At 35.1% G+C, this 16,432-nt stretch overlaps 1 protein-coding gene across 1 annotated transcript in view; it reads right to left on the minus strand.

Annotated features, from left to right (window-relative positions):
* Window positions 1–16,432, minus strand: part of THSD7A (thrombospondin type 1 domain containing 7A) — a 455,098-nt gene that overhangs the window by 81,905 nt on the left and 356,761 nt on the right. Inside the window, exons 8-9 of the mRNA XM_059933940.1 lie at window positions 8,019–8,253; window positions 3,237–3,352 (exon numbers count right to left, since the gene is read on the minus strand). Coding sequence (XP_059789923.1) covers window positions 3,237–3,352; window positions 8,019–8,253 — 351 coding nt within the window. The remainder of the gene's footprint in view (window positions 1–3,236; window positions 3,353–8,018; window positions 8,254–16,432) is intronic.

Raw genomic sequence — 16,432 nt, forward strand, 5'->3', positions numbered from 1 at the left:
CAAAGGAAACTACAAACAAGACAAAAAGACAACCCTCAGAATGGGAGAAAATATTTGCAAACGAATCAGCAGATAAAGGATTAATCTCCAAAATTTATAAACAGCTCATGCAGCTCATTATTAAAAAAACAAACAACCCAGTCCAAAAATGGGCAGAAGACCTAAATAGACATTTCTCCAAAGAAGACATACAGATGGCCAAGAAGCTCATGAAAAGCTTCTCAACATCACTAATATTAGAGAAATGCAAATCAAAACTACAAGGAGGTATCACCTCACACCAATTAGAATGGGCATCATCAGAAAATCTACAAACAACAAATGCTGGAGAGGGTGTGGAGAAAAGGGAACCCTCTTGCACTGTTGGTGGGAATATAAATTGGTACAGCCACTATGGAGAACAATATGGAGGTTCCTTAAAACACTAAAAATAGAACTACCATATGACCCAGCAATCCCACTACTGGGCATATACCCAGAGAAAACCAAAATTCAAAAAGACACATGCACCCCAATGTTCATTGCAGCACTATTTACAATAGCCAGGTCATGGAAGCAACCTAAATGCCCATCGACAGACAAATGGATAAAGAAGTTGTGGTACATATATACAATGGAATATTACTTGGCCATAAAAAGGAACGAAATTGGGTCATTTGTAGAGACGTGGATGAATCTAGAGACTGTCATACAGAGTGAAGTAAGTCAGAAAAAGAAAAACAAATTATCGTATATATGTGGAACCTAGAAAAATGGTACAGATGAACCGGTTTGCAGGGCAGAAATTGAGACACAGATGTAGAGAACAAATGTATGGACACCAAGGGGGGAAAGTGGTGGTGGTGGTGGTGGTGGTGTGATGAATTGGGAGATTGGGATTGACATATATACACTAATATTTATAAAATGCATAACTAATAAGAACCTGTTGTATAAAAATATATATAAAACAAAATTTAAAAAAAACATGTTATTTAATTTTCAGTGATAGGTTTTTTTAATGAGTAAGTTACATCTATTTTTCTTCCCTTTCCAGACATACATAATATATAATAAGATAACAAATTCTTAGACTACTAAATTGGTTCTTAATTCCTGGACATATTCCAATATCTCAAATTAGTTTCAAATTAGTTTGGGATATTGCAATATACCAAAATGTCTCATTTCTAATGAAATGAGAAAATTTTACCTGATTTCTCATTTTGAGGAGCGTCTATCCTAGAATCAATTTAATGAAACCTTTTCTAGTTTATCTTTTTATTTTATTTTATTTTCTTGAAATGCTTTAGACCAAAAGTACTGTTATTTCGAAATATTTTACTGAAAATAAGGAAATGCCCAACATAAAGAAAAGGCAATTTTTTTTCTACTTTCAAAAATTTTACTTACAAATGTTAAACTTGTGTGAGATTATTAATCATGTCATTATAAATGTAACTGCCTATGTTTTGGAATTATTAGTAAATGGCCTATCTCATACCAATACAAAACATCAAGTATAAAAAATTCAGCATAAAATTTTCAAGCACATAAGTTCCATGTAATTAATAAGCTTTTTCATTGTAGCAATGAATAGCCAACAATTGTCACAGAAATACTAACCTATGAGAAATACTAACCTACAATCCCACTGCTGATTATGACCAAACTAAAGGATATCATATGTTATTTAGTTTTTAAGAAAGTAAGGGGATAAAAGAAGAAAATCTGGATAAAAATGTCAATGATATTGCTTTATCAATAAGATTAATGCCATTAACATTTTTAAAGAGTTAATGCTAACTCTTTTTCTCCCAAAAGCTTTTAAAATGCCTTAAAAGACTTTTCAAATCAACATTTTCTATTCTTGCACACTATGTGGTTTAATTTATTTGCTATTTCAAGGGTGTTTAAAACAGAAAAAGCATGAAAAGGAACTCATGTTTCAACTATATAAAATAATCACACTGTAAAAACTATCCATTATTAAGTTTATAATCTTATGTAATATCTTCAGGATTTAAAAATATTCTGGTGATTTAAAACAGTGGTTAAACTAGAAGTTGATTCTTTTTTAAAAATTTTATTAATTAATTAATTTATTTTTTGGCTGCGTTGGGTCTTTGTTGCTGCGCACGGGCTTTCTCTAGTTGCGGTGAGCGGGGGCTGCTCTTTGTTGCCGTGCACAGGCTTCTCATTGCGGTGGCTTCTCTTGTTGTGGAGCACGGGCTCTAGGCCCACGGGCTTCAGTAGTTGTGGCTCACGGGCTCAGTAGTTGTGGCTCACGGGCTCTAGAGGGCAGGCTCAGTAGTTTTGGCACACGGGCTTAGTTGCTCCGTGGCATGTGGGATCTTCCCAGACCAGGGATCAAACCCATGTCCCCTGCATTGGCAGGCAGATTCTTAACCACTGCGCCACCAAGGAAGTCCTAGAAGTTGATTCTTAAATTGAATCTCTCTAGTGAGAGTCAAGAAGCATAAGTAAAAGCATAAAAGGAACTGAAGAAAATCTCTCTATTTGTCGGGAGAGTAAAATAAAAAATAGGAGACAGTGTCATTTGTGACACTGAGAGACAATGTGATCACTTACTGCATAAGCCACCTGGAGAATGCTCACATCTTTCTCAGCAGCAACGAGAAAGGACCCTATCCTGGAGGGTAAAGAATTAACAAAGTATCTGCCATGATATTAAAGGGTCTTTGTCTGTGAGTAATGAAAGCAAAAACAAACCAAACTGGGAACAAATCCTCGTCTTGTAAATGCCTCATGTCATGTTAAGTGTTGGCAGAGGTACAATTTGACCACTTTTCTCTTTCCTTTATTCCCATCCTTTGGGTCATATAATTGAATCTGTACTGAATCTGGTCCCATGGCTATTTCTTGCCACTAAGTAGGTTGAGAGCCATGAGTATTGAGAAGATCACTCTATATTCTTTTTGAAATACATAAGGCCACTATACATTCTTCTAGAATCAATGTTAAAGGAAACATTATTAATAAAGTTTAGAATCCTTTCACCTTGATCTATAGTATAAAGTTATTTAAGCCAGTTTTCGCATAAAACTCATTTGTTTGGTACTCTAAAAGCTGTATTATTTTCTAGAAGGAAACCAAAATTTTATGGCATTCAAGCCAAACCAGGATTACACAGCCAGCCCCATGTAAGAATAAAAACATTGCTCAACCAGAGGAACTTGGAGGTCCCAGTGAGAGGGTTCCTAGGTGAACCTCCTTCAAAACTCTGCAGATAATACCTTCTTTACATGAGGAAGGGCATGATGTCCAGTCACTGTATGGCGTCACGATACAGTCCTTCCTACAAGGGAGCAGACAGGGCTTCACTGTTTCAGGTCGAAGGCTTTCAGGACACCTGGGAAAAGCAAAGGGAAACTACTAGACCTCTACAGTAATCCAGAAAACCAGGTAATTTAGTATCTTTAGAATTTTTATTGCTGAAATTGCTAAACAGCCATCAATCTGTATTATTTAACTTAACCTCTAGGATCCTTTCTGCTTTTGACAAGGGCTATAAAACCAAAATAATTATTCCAAACTGAACCTCAATAAAGCTTCTCAAGGCAGGAAGTGTAAATTTAATTATAGTAATTGTGCTATGTAGAAGAAAATATAATAATTGTATTTTATCCATTTATAACAATCTCTCCATTAATACATCTGTATTTTCCAACATGCTTTATAAGAAATTTATGGAAGTTCAAATTACCAATTTAAGGACCCAATGCTACATCTCTTATAACTAAATAGGCTTATTGCCAATTATAATCTTCCAGGTTATTCTGCACTTTATTTTTACAAAATATGTTTAGCACAAAATAAATTTATAATGGAGTATATTCTATACATAGTATATGCTCAAAAACCAATATTGTATTTACAGCTATGTATTTCATAACAAATAAGTAATAAAATAATAAAAGTGTATAGCTCATTAAGATAAACAATTTTTGCTTTATTCCTGGTTTCATTCACTGTCTCTATTCTTATCTTTTCTTCCATTTTATTCCTAGTTTTAAATATTTTTATAAATTACAATATTTTTAGAACAAAAAGAGTGAATATAAATAAAACAAAAATAGCCAATAAGTAATTTAAAGAAAAATAAAACACTGTGTTCTTGACATAAATTATAGTAAAATTATTATTTTAAAAAAATACACCAAAAATATATTATTAGGAAAACAAGAGAAAAATAATGACAAAACACTGAAATGTCTTACACTATATAAGGTTTTCACTTCCTAAAAGATAATTTTAGGAAGCTGATGTATGAGTTTTAAATATAGTTTTGTTTATTGTATACTTATTACATGGTTTTCAAATTTTCCAATTCTTCTCTGCATCTTCACAATCTGATTCTACTATCATTAGTGGTCAAATGTTGGTCATGAACACTAGAAGAAGATGTATATTATGACAACAAAATAAAATAACATAATTCATGTAACTAAAAGTACTTAATGCTCTGATTCCTAAGAAATTCTCTTTTGAGGTCATATCAATCTCTGACAAGTAAGCTAAGAGGCAGTGAAGAAATAAACCAAACAACCAGTATATCTGTTGCTGGAATAATTTGGCAAATTAGTGAAAAATGGTATTTAAAAATACTCCCCATAGAAGAAGCCAAATTTTTTGTTAAGTCAAGATAAACTCCTTCAACAAGTAAGTTAAGCAGGTTTTCAGAACTGAACTATGAGTGAAAAAATCAACATCATTCATTTACTTCTCATAATTTCTTTATAGTGCTTTGCTGACACTTCATTTTTGATATATCTATAATTTTTTTATCTACATATCCTATCTCATCCATAAGTATTATGTTCTATTCAGCTATACAGATACATGCCTTTCTCTCTCATTCTGTAACACTAGGGTTTATTTGAAAGTGGATTTTTAAAAAATATATTGGATTCAACATTTCAAAAAGAAATTATCTCCCTGGTTTATGTTGAGCATAGGCTTGGATTTTCCTAATTGCTATGCCTACTCAAGGGCATGGACGGCAAAGAAATTTAGATGAGAATCATAGAAGGTAATGTTTTGTTACAATTGAGATTATAAATCACTAGAATTATAACTTAACCTACATGCTTAACCAGGAAATATTATATGGCAAAACCCCCATAAAATCCTGTTAATTCTTTTGAAACTATGGAACTATTGATTAGTAATTATTATTGGAAGCACTCCTCCTCAATGAGGCAGTTTTATAACTTTAACAATGGGAGAGCATTACTCAATTACATGCTCTTCAAATTTTAGCCCTCAATAAATCAACGGAATTTACGTTATCATTGACAACCTCCAAAATTCTGTTTTATATGGTTTAGAAATTTCCTTAGCAAGATACTTGGTTAACTGTGGAGAACAAAATTACTAAAAACAAAGCCGTTAAATGAACACACAAAGATAAATTATACAGCCTAGATTACATCCAGTAAAATGAATTCAGACTTCCTTTGGTGAGGCAATTGGTTCAGTCAACATGCTTCTTTTCTCCTTTGTACTGTTTGTATTTAGTGTCTGTGGTTTAAATCAAGGAATTGATTTTCCCCCAAATCTTTTTCAAGGTCAAATTAAACAGATGTGATAGGAGTTGAAGTTTGTTACTCGGAGGATAGATAAGATCAATAACATTGATTTTACCATTGCACAGTAATCTGTTTTATTAAGAGGAGTTTAAAACAAGATTTCTATTTGCATTTTGTTTCAAATGCCTAGTACTGAAAAGCAGTCATTGAATTTAACCTAGTATTTAGGCATAAGGGTAGTAACATTTTCTTTTGAATTCACAGTATTTGCTTAATTTTTTAGAACTTTAAGGGCAAAGTAAACCCATTTGATTTAACAAATCTATACTTGTATCCAGGTCATTGAATAAAGGCTGCAAGGGTAAAGCACATTTTTAATGGATTATTGTGGTGGTCTGACATGGGGCTTCAGGATACCCTTTCTACTGAATGATTTAATAACATTAATCCACCAGGCTTTTCCACGCATAGGCTTGTGCATATGTACATCCACTGCTCAGAAATATATTTTGTAGTTTGCGTGAGGAAAATATCAACAGCAACATCTAAAAAGTGATTAACTGCAAAATAGGAACAGAGTGAGCTTACCCATAGAAGCTCAGCACAATAACCCTCCAATCTGTACCATGACAAGTTGGTCAGGTTATAACCCTCTATGGTGAATATTTCAACCTCTCTGCTTGTCCCAGAAAGACCCACAATTCTCCAGCACTTGGGACTTCCGCTTCTGCTGGTACTGCTATTGAATTTTAATACACTGCACATTAATATCCTTTGTTAGATTCATTACAACTTTAGCATTATTTCTATTAAAATATTGGTTTGGGGCTACCTATTAAGCATGTGGAATTGTTTCTCAATGTATTCAAGTCTTTTTGGCATGTATTTTCTAATATATTTCTTAATTTCAAAGTACACAAACAAATAAAGTATGGGACAAAATACTGCTAATGTCCAGAACCCTGGCCATTAGTAAAAAACAACTCATAATGGGATTCTTATTTATCCCCTGGAGTTTGTCATATATCAGTTACATTATTATCCTTTCCCTGAAACACTAAGAACTATCTCAAATTTTTAAGAGAAAATATAATTTCTAAGGTTTATTGAGTGCTTACATTACTACATTGTTTTTCATTAAATCCCTTCAAAAATTTTTGAAAACTGAAGCCAGAATCTGTTAAGTAGTATGCTTAAGATCACACATGATACCTAAGCACTTAGCCAAGTACTTGGAAATTATGAGGCCATTTTTATACCAATGCAAACTGATGGGTTTTACTTTCCATGTTTCACATGGCTAAGATGATTTGAATTTTAAAAGATTTATGCTGTCTAAATCTCAAAAGGTAGAGTTCTTTTTTCCTCTTGGCATATATATATATTTTAATTAATTAATTTATTTATTTATTTTTGGCTCCATTGGGTCTTCCTTGCTGCATGCAGGCTTTCTCTAGTTGCGGAGAGTGGGGACTACTCTTTGTTGCCGTGCACGGGCTTCTCACTGCGGTGGCTTCTCTTGTTGCAGAGCACGGGCTCTAGGCGTGTGGGCTTCAGTAGCTGCAGCATGCGGGCTCAGTAGTTTTGGCTCGCGGGCTCTAGAGCGCAGGCTCAGTAGTTGTGGCGCACAGGCTTAGTTGCTCCGCAGCATGTGGGATCTTCCTGGACCAGGGCTCGAACCCGTGTCCCCGGCAGTAGCAGGCAGATTCTTAACCACTGTGCTACCAGGGAAGTCCTTGGCATATATTTTTATAACTGATTAACTTTGTCTAAGAAATAATTAGCCCAGTTATGCTATGACATGTTTTTGTTTATATTTCTCACAAGGCACATACAATATGCCAACTTTCTAGTTCTTTGCCCTCCCCTCTAGCAAATCGTTTGCCTTGTTGTTACGCTACTGGTAACTACAGTAAGAAACTGATGGTTTTTCTGCTTATTATAACACTCATCCTATCCTAAGGCTCTCTCTTGGGAACAAATGGCATATTCATTTAACCATTAAAAGATGTAATAAGTTTGGCCTCAGTATTTTTGATATAGTACTTTCTAGGGGAAATGAAAGGCAGAGCATAGAGGGCTACTGCCCAATTAAACTAGATCGGCAGCCTCCATAGCCTACGGATATAAAGGAGGTCATGGATGATCTCCACTGCTAGGACTTCGTATACTGTCATTATTGATCAGCCAGGCCCAAAGCAAGCAGTTTTTTCATTGCTTCACTAGCTCAATAAAAGCAGAAACTGCTACTGTAACACTGAAAGTAGATACCACATAGAAAGATTTCTAGAGAATTTATGGATCCCAGGTACAAGACTCTCAAGCTGTTACAATTTTATCAGTGGCTGCATTCAAAACAAAGAAGTCTTACTCTTGAGGCCAGGTATGATAAGAATCAAATGCTTCATTTCATGAAGCAAGTAAAGCCTGAGCCAATCCCTGCATGGTTGGCCACAGGATTTACTGTTGTCATTCTAAAGCCCTTACTTTTTGGGTCCCACTTGGCCAACATTGACCCGCACACAGATGACTTTTCTTGTCTGCATGCCAACAGAGCAAGAGGTCTCCCCATTCCAAGTTGTAGTTGTGTTGAAGGATGAAACTGAGGTGTCCTCGATGCACTGGCCCCAGGGACCAGTTTGCCAGTGGTACACAGTACAGGGATGCTCGTTACAGCTGCGCACCTCTTGCAAAGCACTGCTATTTGGACACTGAGCTCCACCTATAAAAATGGACAACATCAGCAGATTAGATATAGTGCCAACAGGAACCTGACCATTCTCTGTTCCTTGTAATTAACAATAACAATGATACCTGCCACTTATTAGCACATGTGACCAGCGCGCTGCTAGGAAGGCAAATTGCATAGTAATCTTATCTCATTTGGCATGGTCTGGCTTAAAATTTAAACTATGTGGTATATATGATATTTGGTTTGGGGCACTCAGGAGGACCTCAAAGAGAGAGGCCATTATTCACTAGAGAAGATGAAAATGAGGACCAAATAAAGTCTATGTAATTGCTAACCAGGGGAAACATGGGCATTGAGACTCTGTGGATGGAGAAAACCCAGTGTGTTTTCAAATGTTATCCCTCAAAATGAAAGCCTTAATTACAGGCTTCAAAGTGCTGCTTACTTCAATGAATTAGGATTTAGGGTGATTAGAAACAGGGGTTTTAAAATCAACTGATGCTTTCTGACCTTCCATAGCATTATTGGAGAAGCCATGTAGTAATGATAGTATCGTATTTCTTCAAATCTAAGATGTGATTGACTGTGGGATAGACCATCATTTTATGTGTCCCAAAGAAAGAGAAATGGCTGCAAATTAAACTACAATACTTTTTATCAACTCTAATTTTTACTGTATGCTTATTGAAATAGCTTTGTATGACTTACTGACATAATTTTTAAAAATATAACCCTTTTACATACTTTAAAAGGGAAGGTATTCCTAAAACTTCTTTACATTCAGAATCCAAATCTTTCAAGTAGCTTTTAGACTCATACTCATCAAAGTTTGTGTTCTCCTACACTATCATCTGTGTGGCATCGAACGTGTTCATGATGCAGGATTTCTTCAAGAGTGTTCCCCTGTTGTCTCCAGCGTTTTCTTCCAGGATACCGGTACCTATTTCTAAGTTCTGATGCTGCTGCATTTTTAATCATACCAGAAGATGTCTATGAATGAGAGGTTTAAGCAAGCAACTGAGGAACGGTTTATTTTCCTTCCTCAAATGGCCCTTAGCTGTTTTTGTTTCTCTGTTTTTGGCAGAAGTATCATGAGGTTGCTATTGCTACCAGGAATAACAATGAAATTCACATGTACTAGCAATGAAAACTGTGTTATAACTGCTGCTTGGCCACAGTGATTTTAAAATGCATCCATTGTGGATAAAGAAGATGTGGTACATACATACAATGGAATATTACTCAGCCATAACAAAGAACAAAATAATGCCATTTGCGGCAACATGGATGGACCTAAAGATTATCATACGTGTGAAGTAAGTCAGACATAGAAAGACAAATATCATATGATATTGCTTACAAGTGGAATCTAAAAAAAAGCATACAAATGAACTTATTTACAAAACAGAAATAGAGTTACGGATGTAGAAAATAAACTTATGGTTAGCAGGGGGTAAGGGGGGGAGGGATAAATTGGGAGATTGGGATTGACATATACACACTACTATATATCAAATACGTAATAAGAATCTGTTGTATAGCACAGGGAACTCTACTCAATACTCTTTAATGGCCTATACGGGAAAAGAATATATAAAAAAATAAGAATGGATATATGTATATGTGTAACTGATTCACTTTGCTGTACACCTGAAACCCAACACTGTAAATCAACTATACTCCAATAAAAATTTTAAAAAATGCATCCATTGTAAGATGTAGTAATTACAGAGATGATGAAGGGTCAAACAGATGTGTCCTTTAATCAACAGAATATGGTGTGGAGTTGTCAATATGGAACTTTTTTATGTGCTAGCCCCATTATAAGTACTTTGTAGATGGGACCTCATTTAATATCCACAGCTGCTGTACAAGTTAAAAATTATAAAGTGGATGAGCCCATACAGATTAAATGATGCGGCCACAGTAACAGGAATTTAGGAAGTTTCTTACCACTATTTTATTTATAATGTCAACTATGAAAATAAAAAGCTTTATATTGTTAAAAGCAGAGTATTGGAGGAATTTATTGCTTACTTTATTAACAATTTGATCTAGTCAAACTTATGCAGTCTCTGGGTTTCATCTTAAGAACAGAAAATAACTGGTTGTTCATGTGGAATGGCAGAAACCTTGGGTGTTCATCACACATATTTGTAATAGTAAATGGAGGAAATATTGAACATAATAAGAGGTGGGTTTTAGATATTAGGAAAGCAAGTCTAAAAAAGTTAAAAAAAAAAAATAAGAAAAAGTGATTCAATAGCTAGTGACCCTAATATGGAAGATGGCCTCTAAAGCTTGAGATTTGGGTAAAAGTCATAAACAAAACCACACCCTGAGTTGATCTTCAGGTATCATTTCATTTGTGAGTAAGGACATCCCGCTACTCAGCATATAAATCAGTAGGCAGTTTACGTGAGAATTTAACTGCGATTTATAATCACTTATGCAGTGTTGAACATGGGATCCGAATAACCTGCATTAAACAGCATTTCATTGCTGTCCCCTGCTTCATGAAGGTGAAAACATCTGTCACAGTTCATATTCTATCTTCCATCACTGGAAGCAATAAGTTTAGGATTTGTATAAGAACGACTCCTAAACCTGCTAATTGGACTGGGGAGAAATAAATGAACACTCTATTACTCATTTCCCTGAGGCTCGAGATTTGTCCAGCCTTATTTCTCAGGAAAACACATGCTAATTGTAGACATTTTACATAACCATTTTAACCATACCTTCATATTAATGGTGAAATTATCCTTCTTCAACAAAATAATGTGTGTCTTTACTTACCCCATTTTCACTTTGAGTATACGTATGCTATTTAAATTGTGATTTTAAAACTCTGAATTGCTTTTGACATTGGAATTCACTGCTTGGCTTTGAAAAAAATAAGAACTTCTACAACATCAGCATAATGTGTCCAGGAGCTACAAGATAACTGTTAAGTTTACAGACATAAAGACTATTTATTTTCTTGCCCCAATCCACATTAAAGCCACATCAGCAGTTTTGGGCTGATGTCAAGATACTTGCACAGATAAGCCCCAATGTGGTCTTAATTATAATAACAATGTGGCAATTTGGAAAGCATGGCTTGGAGTAATCAGTCACTGCAGCATGGTCATGTTATTTGGGGAATAATTTTATGGTTGAAAAATTGATAGATATAATACTGAATTTACTTATTATTTATCGGAAGATCTAATTCCAGACATCTGGGAATATTCCCTTTTCTGTAGTACTGGGGAGATTATAAAATGTCATCTGTGACAAAATTAGTGATAAGCGTATTTTTTAAAAAATCCTCTTATACATAAAAACATGTGCTTCATACTAATGTGACTATTTAGATTTTCTATCATTCCACCAAAAGGAAAGACTTTATCATACTTTGATGAAATCCTGCTATATAAATAAACTTTCATGTTCATATGAAAATACCAACTATTATGTGAAACTTCTCTCTTAGGAATGAAAAAGTGACTTTTCCTCCCCACATCAAGCCCATAAAAAGCTTGATTAGGAAACATTTAACAGAACTATGGTGTTACTGGGTCTGGCATTGAAGTCCTTACAATTTAGATGGCCAATTGAAAAAAAAAAGAACCTTTTCAAAACATTAATTAGAAACCTATGTACTGACTGCAATATGCAATGGTTACCTGTGCTTCAAGGGATATCTAGAGGGGTGAGAAATAATTCTTGCTACTCTCAAGGATCTTATAATGCAATGGAGAAAAGTAATAGGGGGATAAGTTGAGCAAAAAAATGAGTATAATTCTAGGTAGAATATAATAATTATGTTAAAAGAGGTATTTAGTATAATTGGGATTCAAAAGTGTAAGATTACGTTAGTTTGGGGGGGTACTAAAAATGACTCAGGTTATTGAGATAAGGCATTGGTATGAGTTTTGAAGGAGTAGTAGTTTAATAAGCAGAGTTCTGGGAAGGGAGAAAAGGAAGGGAGGATTTTATTTAAGCAGAAGAAAAAATAAATAAAAGCAAAGGTACTCAGGCAGGCATGACCCTGGGAATTAGTAACACTGATGCAGTCAATTGGAGTACAGAGTCCACACAGGGAAGTTACTGGCAATAAGGAAGTAGACTGGGCTCAGGCTAAGAAGAAGCAGTTACAGTGTACTATGAATAACAGTTTTAAGATACTTGTAACTTTGCCTGCTACTGCAGCCCTAATCACTTTGATAGCAGACCACTGTGGATGAAAAGAACATTGGCAATGGCATGATTTCAGGGAATTTAATTGGAAGCGCGTTAGCCATAGAGAACCTCAAGAGACTCTGCTGCAGCTGCTACCCCTTCTACTTTTTTCCTCTTGTAGTAAAAGGTAGAAGACGTCCCAGTGTGGAGTCTGCATAAATCCTGTCTGGTGGTCCTGTAGGAACAGACTGAAGCAGAACTCCTTTTTCAAAGTCAGTAGTAGGAAGATGAGGAAGTGGCAGTATTTGCTTAGAAGTCACAGTTATGTGTGTATATACACATAAAATAGATCCTGGGTTCTTCAAATTCCTCTAGGAAATATAAATACTCCCTGATTCTTAGAATTAAAATCATTTAACTATAAAAACTAAGCAAGATAAAATAGAAATATTCCTCTCCCCAATGTTTTATACTGCAAAATATAATTTTTGAAGATACTAATTATTTGAGAAAAAATTTGGCCTAATTTTATTCAATTGTCTCCATTCTCTGCATGTACAAAGCAGGTGTAAAGACACACTAACATTTTGCTGAAGTTATAATATCAGATCATTTTGAACTTTACAAAAATAAATATTCTCTCATTTCTTGCTTTGTAAGGATAATTGAATCTATAATGAGAACTAACAAGTTACTGCTACACTCAGTGGAAAACATTTTGAAAATCATTTTTCCTTTTTAAACCAAGTTTGTTAAGAATCTGTAACACAAGTTAAAAAAATGGAGAAGGCCATAAACCTAACATCAGTTTTAAATTTTTCATTAAAATTCAACTTACTACTATTTATATTAAAAATATGCCAGACTTAAATGTTAAAAGACGGCATCCTTTTAGAACTCCTGAAATAACTGTGAAGTAGCTCTTGGAATCCATCCTGTAGTTTTACAAAATACAAGGAAGATTTTTACCTCAAAGTATCAAACAAATCAAAAAGCAAATTACTAATCTTATTTAACTAAAAGTCAAGGCTTTGGAAGTAAGACACAAACACACACACAAATTTTATTTTTTAAGTTGAAAAGAAATATTTTTACTTTCTCCAGTATATTATCTATCTCCAGTTGCTATCATTTGTGATTTGGTTTCCAAATGACAATATTTCAGTAAGAGGCATTTTATGACATTTTTGTGTACTGCCGATACACAAAATAATAGGTTACATAATGTTACTCAAGATGCTATGAAAAGCAATTGTATTCAAATTGTTTTCATTCTATTATTTTTTGTTTAACTTTGAACCAACCTCAATAATTGTAGGAAAATTAAAAGTATTATCAATAGTTTCTTCCCTTGGATCACTTGGAAGAACGTATTGAAATGATACCCTATTACCCTAAAAGCTTCAATGTGTATTTCCTGCAGTCAAGGGCATTTTCCTACACATAAGCACATTCAATATTTAAGATTAGGAAATTAACACTGATACATTATTTCCATCTAATCCTCAGACCCATTCAAGTTTGCCAACTATCCCAAAATATTCTTTATAGCAAAAGGACCTAGTTCAGAATCAAGTGTTGCATTTAGATGTTATGACTTGTTAGTCTCCTTCAATCTTCCTCAGTCTTTCCTTAATTTTCATAATTTAGACACTTCTGAAGTTTAAGGGCCAGTTATTTTGTACAATGTCTTTCAGCTAGGGTTTGCCAGATCTTTCCTCATGATTAGATTCTACAATATGTATCTGTGACAGGGATGTTACAGATGTGATGTCATGTTCTCATTGCACCACACCAGGAACACACGCTTTGCATGTGCCCCATTACTGATGATGTAAGCTTTGATCACTGGATTAAGGTGGTGTCTGTCAAACTTCTTCATTAGGAGGATACTTAAGATTGTAAATATAATGCTCTTCATCAGACTTTCAATTAATACATTTATTTATATCAAGTATGGATCCATGGTTTCCTCTCTTATTTAAAGAGTTATAACTAGCTGTTATCGTTATTTTGGCATTCACATTATTCCTGTATGTGGCCAGTGGGAGACCCTTCAAGCTAGCTTCTGTGACCTTTTGACATATTCTCCTCTTCCTTCCTTTCTGGCACAAGATTCTCCAGGCACATCTTGTACTTTTCCTATCTCAGCCTTAGAATCAGCTATTTCTCCAAAAAGCCCTGGTTCCTTTCATTGGAGAATGGCATTAGACACCAAGATTTGAGTGCCGAATGCACTTATTGCTATTATGGTCCTGCTGCTCTCATGTCATTTCAGTGGACAGAGCTAATATATGTATACATCCATAATATGAATATATATCATACTTATGTTTGTATTTTATTTCTATGTCTAGATTTGTAAATTGGACACCATGAATTCACACTGATAACTTCAAGTTCCAATATAATACAATAGAGTTTATTCTAGTTTTCTTTCTTAACATACTTATAACTTCCTTCTCTAGCAATAAGAAACCCAACTCCTATTGTGTTTAATACATGTACCTATTTGGTCACTCCCCCACCCCAGATTATTCCAATCTCTCACTTCCATCTTCATTGCTGTACCCATAAGATATCTTCATCACTCTGCCCATACTCTGACACCCTGCATTCGGCCACCCCACATTACTGAAACCCTCTTCATCCCTGCTTGGCTCCAACACCCCACACTGGGCTGGCTGCTTCAATGCTGGGATTCTCTCTTCACCCTGCTCGTGCCCTGGCATCCTGTGTTTGGTCGCTGCTTTTACCCTCTTATATAATCCATGCCCCCCCCACCTCCCGACCCCTTTAGACTGCTCAGTGTCTCTGACACTTCATGCCAGGCCATCCTTTTCCTACTGGGGATGCTCATCTCACTCAGCCTGGGCTCTGACAACCCACTCTGGACCACTGCAGACCCCCCACCTGCTGGCACAGATGCTCAACTGCTTGGTTCCACTTAATGATTTTGCAGATAAAATTGTTCAGGAAGAGAGATACAGAGCCTAGAAAGGAAGGGAAGGAAAGCAAAAAGAAAGTATAACATGAGGAAAAGGAAGTGCTATTCTATTATTCTATCATTCTTTTAATAGGAACAAAGAAATAATAAGTCATAACATTTTAACAATGGAGAGCTTATCTACTGCACTGGGGCCATATGGAATAATCCTCTATCTCACACACACACACACACACACACACACATATGGAAATAGATATACATATAGACATAGAGGTAGACACACACATGCATACAGACATATAAAAAAAAGACCGGTAAGCCAGGGGTAAGACCAGTAGCCAGCACTCCTCTCTTTCTAGCACACAGTAGGACTATATTTCCCCTGCCCCGCTTAAAATTAGGTTCAACTTCAAGTCATGATTATATGATTTGCTTTGATAATGAAATGTCAGTGGAAACGACACAAATCACTTCTGGATGAAAGAATTTAATTGCTGATGCTTTTAAATCAGCAGATAGATTCCCCAGCTATCTTCTTCCTCCGGCATGAGGATTGTGAGGTAGGCCTTCATATGCAGGTGCAATGCTGAGACATTTCATGTAGGACAGACTGCCTTGGAGAGTCACTGCAGCAAAATTCCCAAGAGGGAAAAATAATTGTTTTTTTAAGGTACTGAACTTATGGGCTGTTACTGCAGTACAACTTAATGTTTCCTTATTAATACAAAGAGGTTATACTACTGAGATAAACAAAAGTACAAATGTATAGGTTGCAGCATTTATTTTGTAAATGCAGATAAATACATTTGTCCTGTAAGTTATTTCACCAGAAAGTTGTATAATTTCATGTCTTATGTTTACTCAATATATAAGTTTATTAATGTGATCTTTTCCCTTAAGGTTATCACAGTAATTTTCTGATCCACAGATAATTAAGAACATTTATGACACATACAAAATACTAATTCTTGGGGAATAACAGAAATACCTGCTTTTGTATAGAATTATAAAGGGTTAGCTAATTGGCAGGGAAACATATTTTAAAACTTCCTGCAAATGCAGTTCCTAAATCATTTAAAAAATAGCTCAGAA

The sequence above is a fragment of the Balaenoptera ricei genome, chromosome 9 (assembly GCF_028023285.1).
Source record: "Balaenoptera ricei isolate mBalRic1 chromosome 9, mBalRic1.hap2, whole genome shotgun sequence".
NCBI lineage: Eukaryota > Metazoa > Chordata > Mammalia > Artiodactyla > Balaenopteridae > Balaenoptera > Balaenoptera ricei.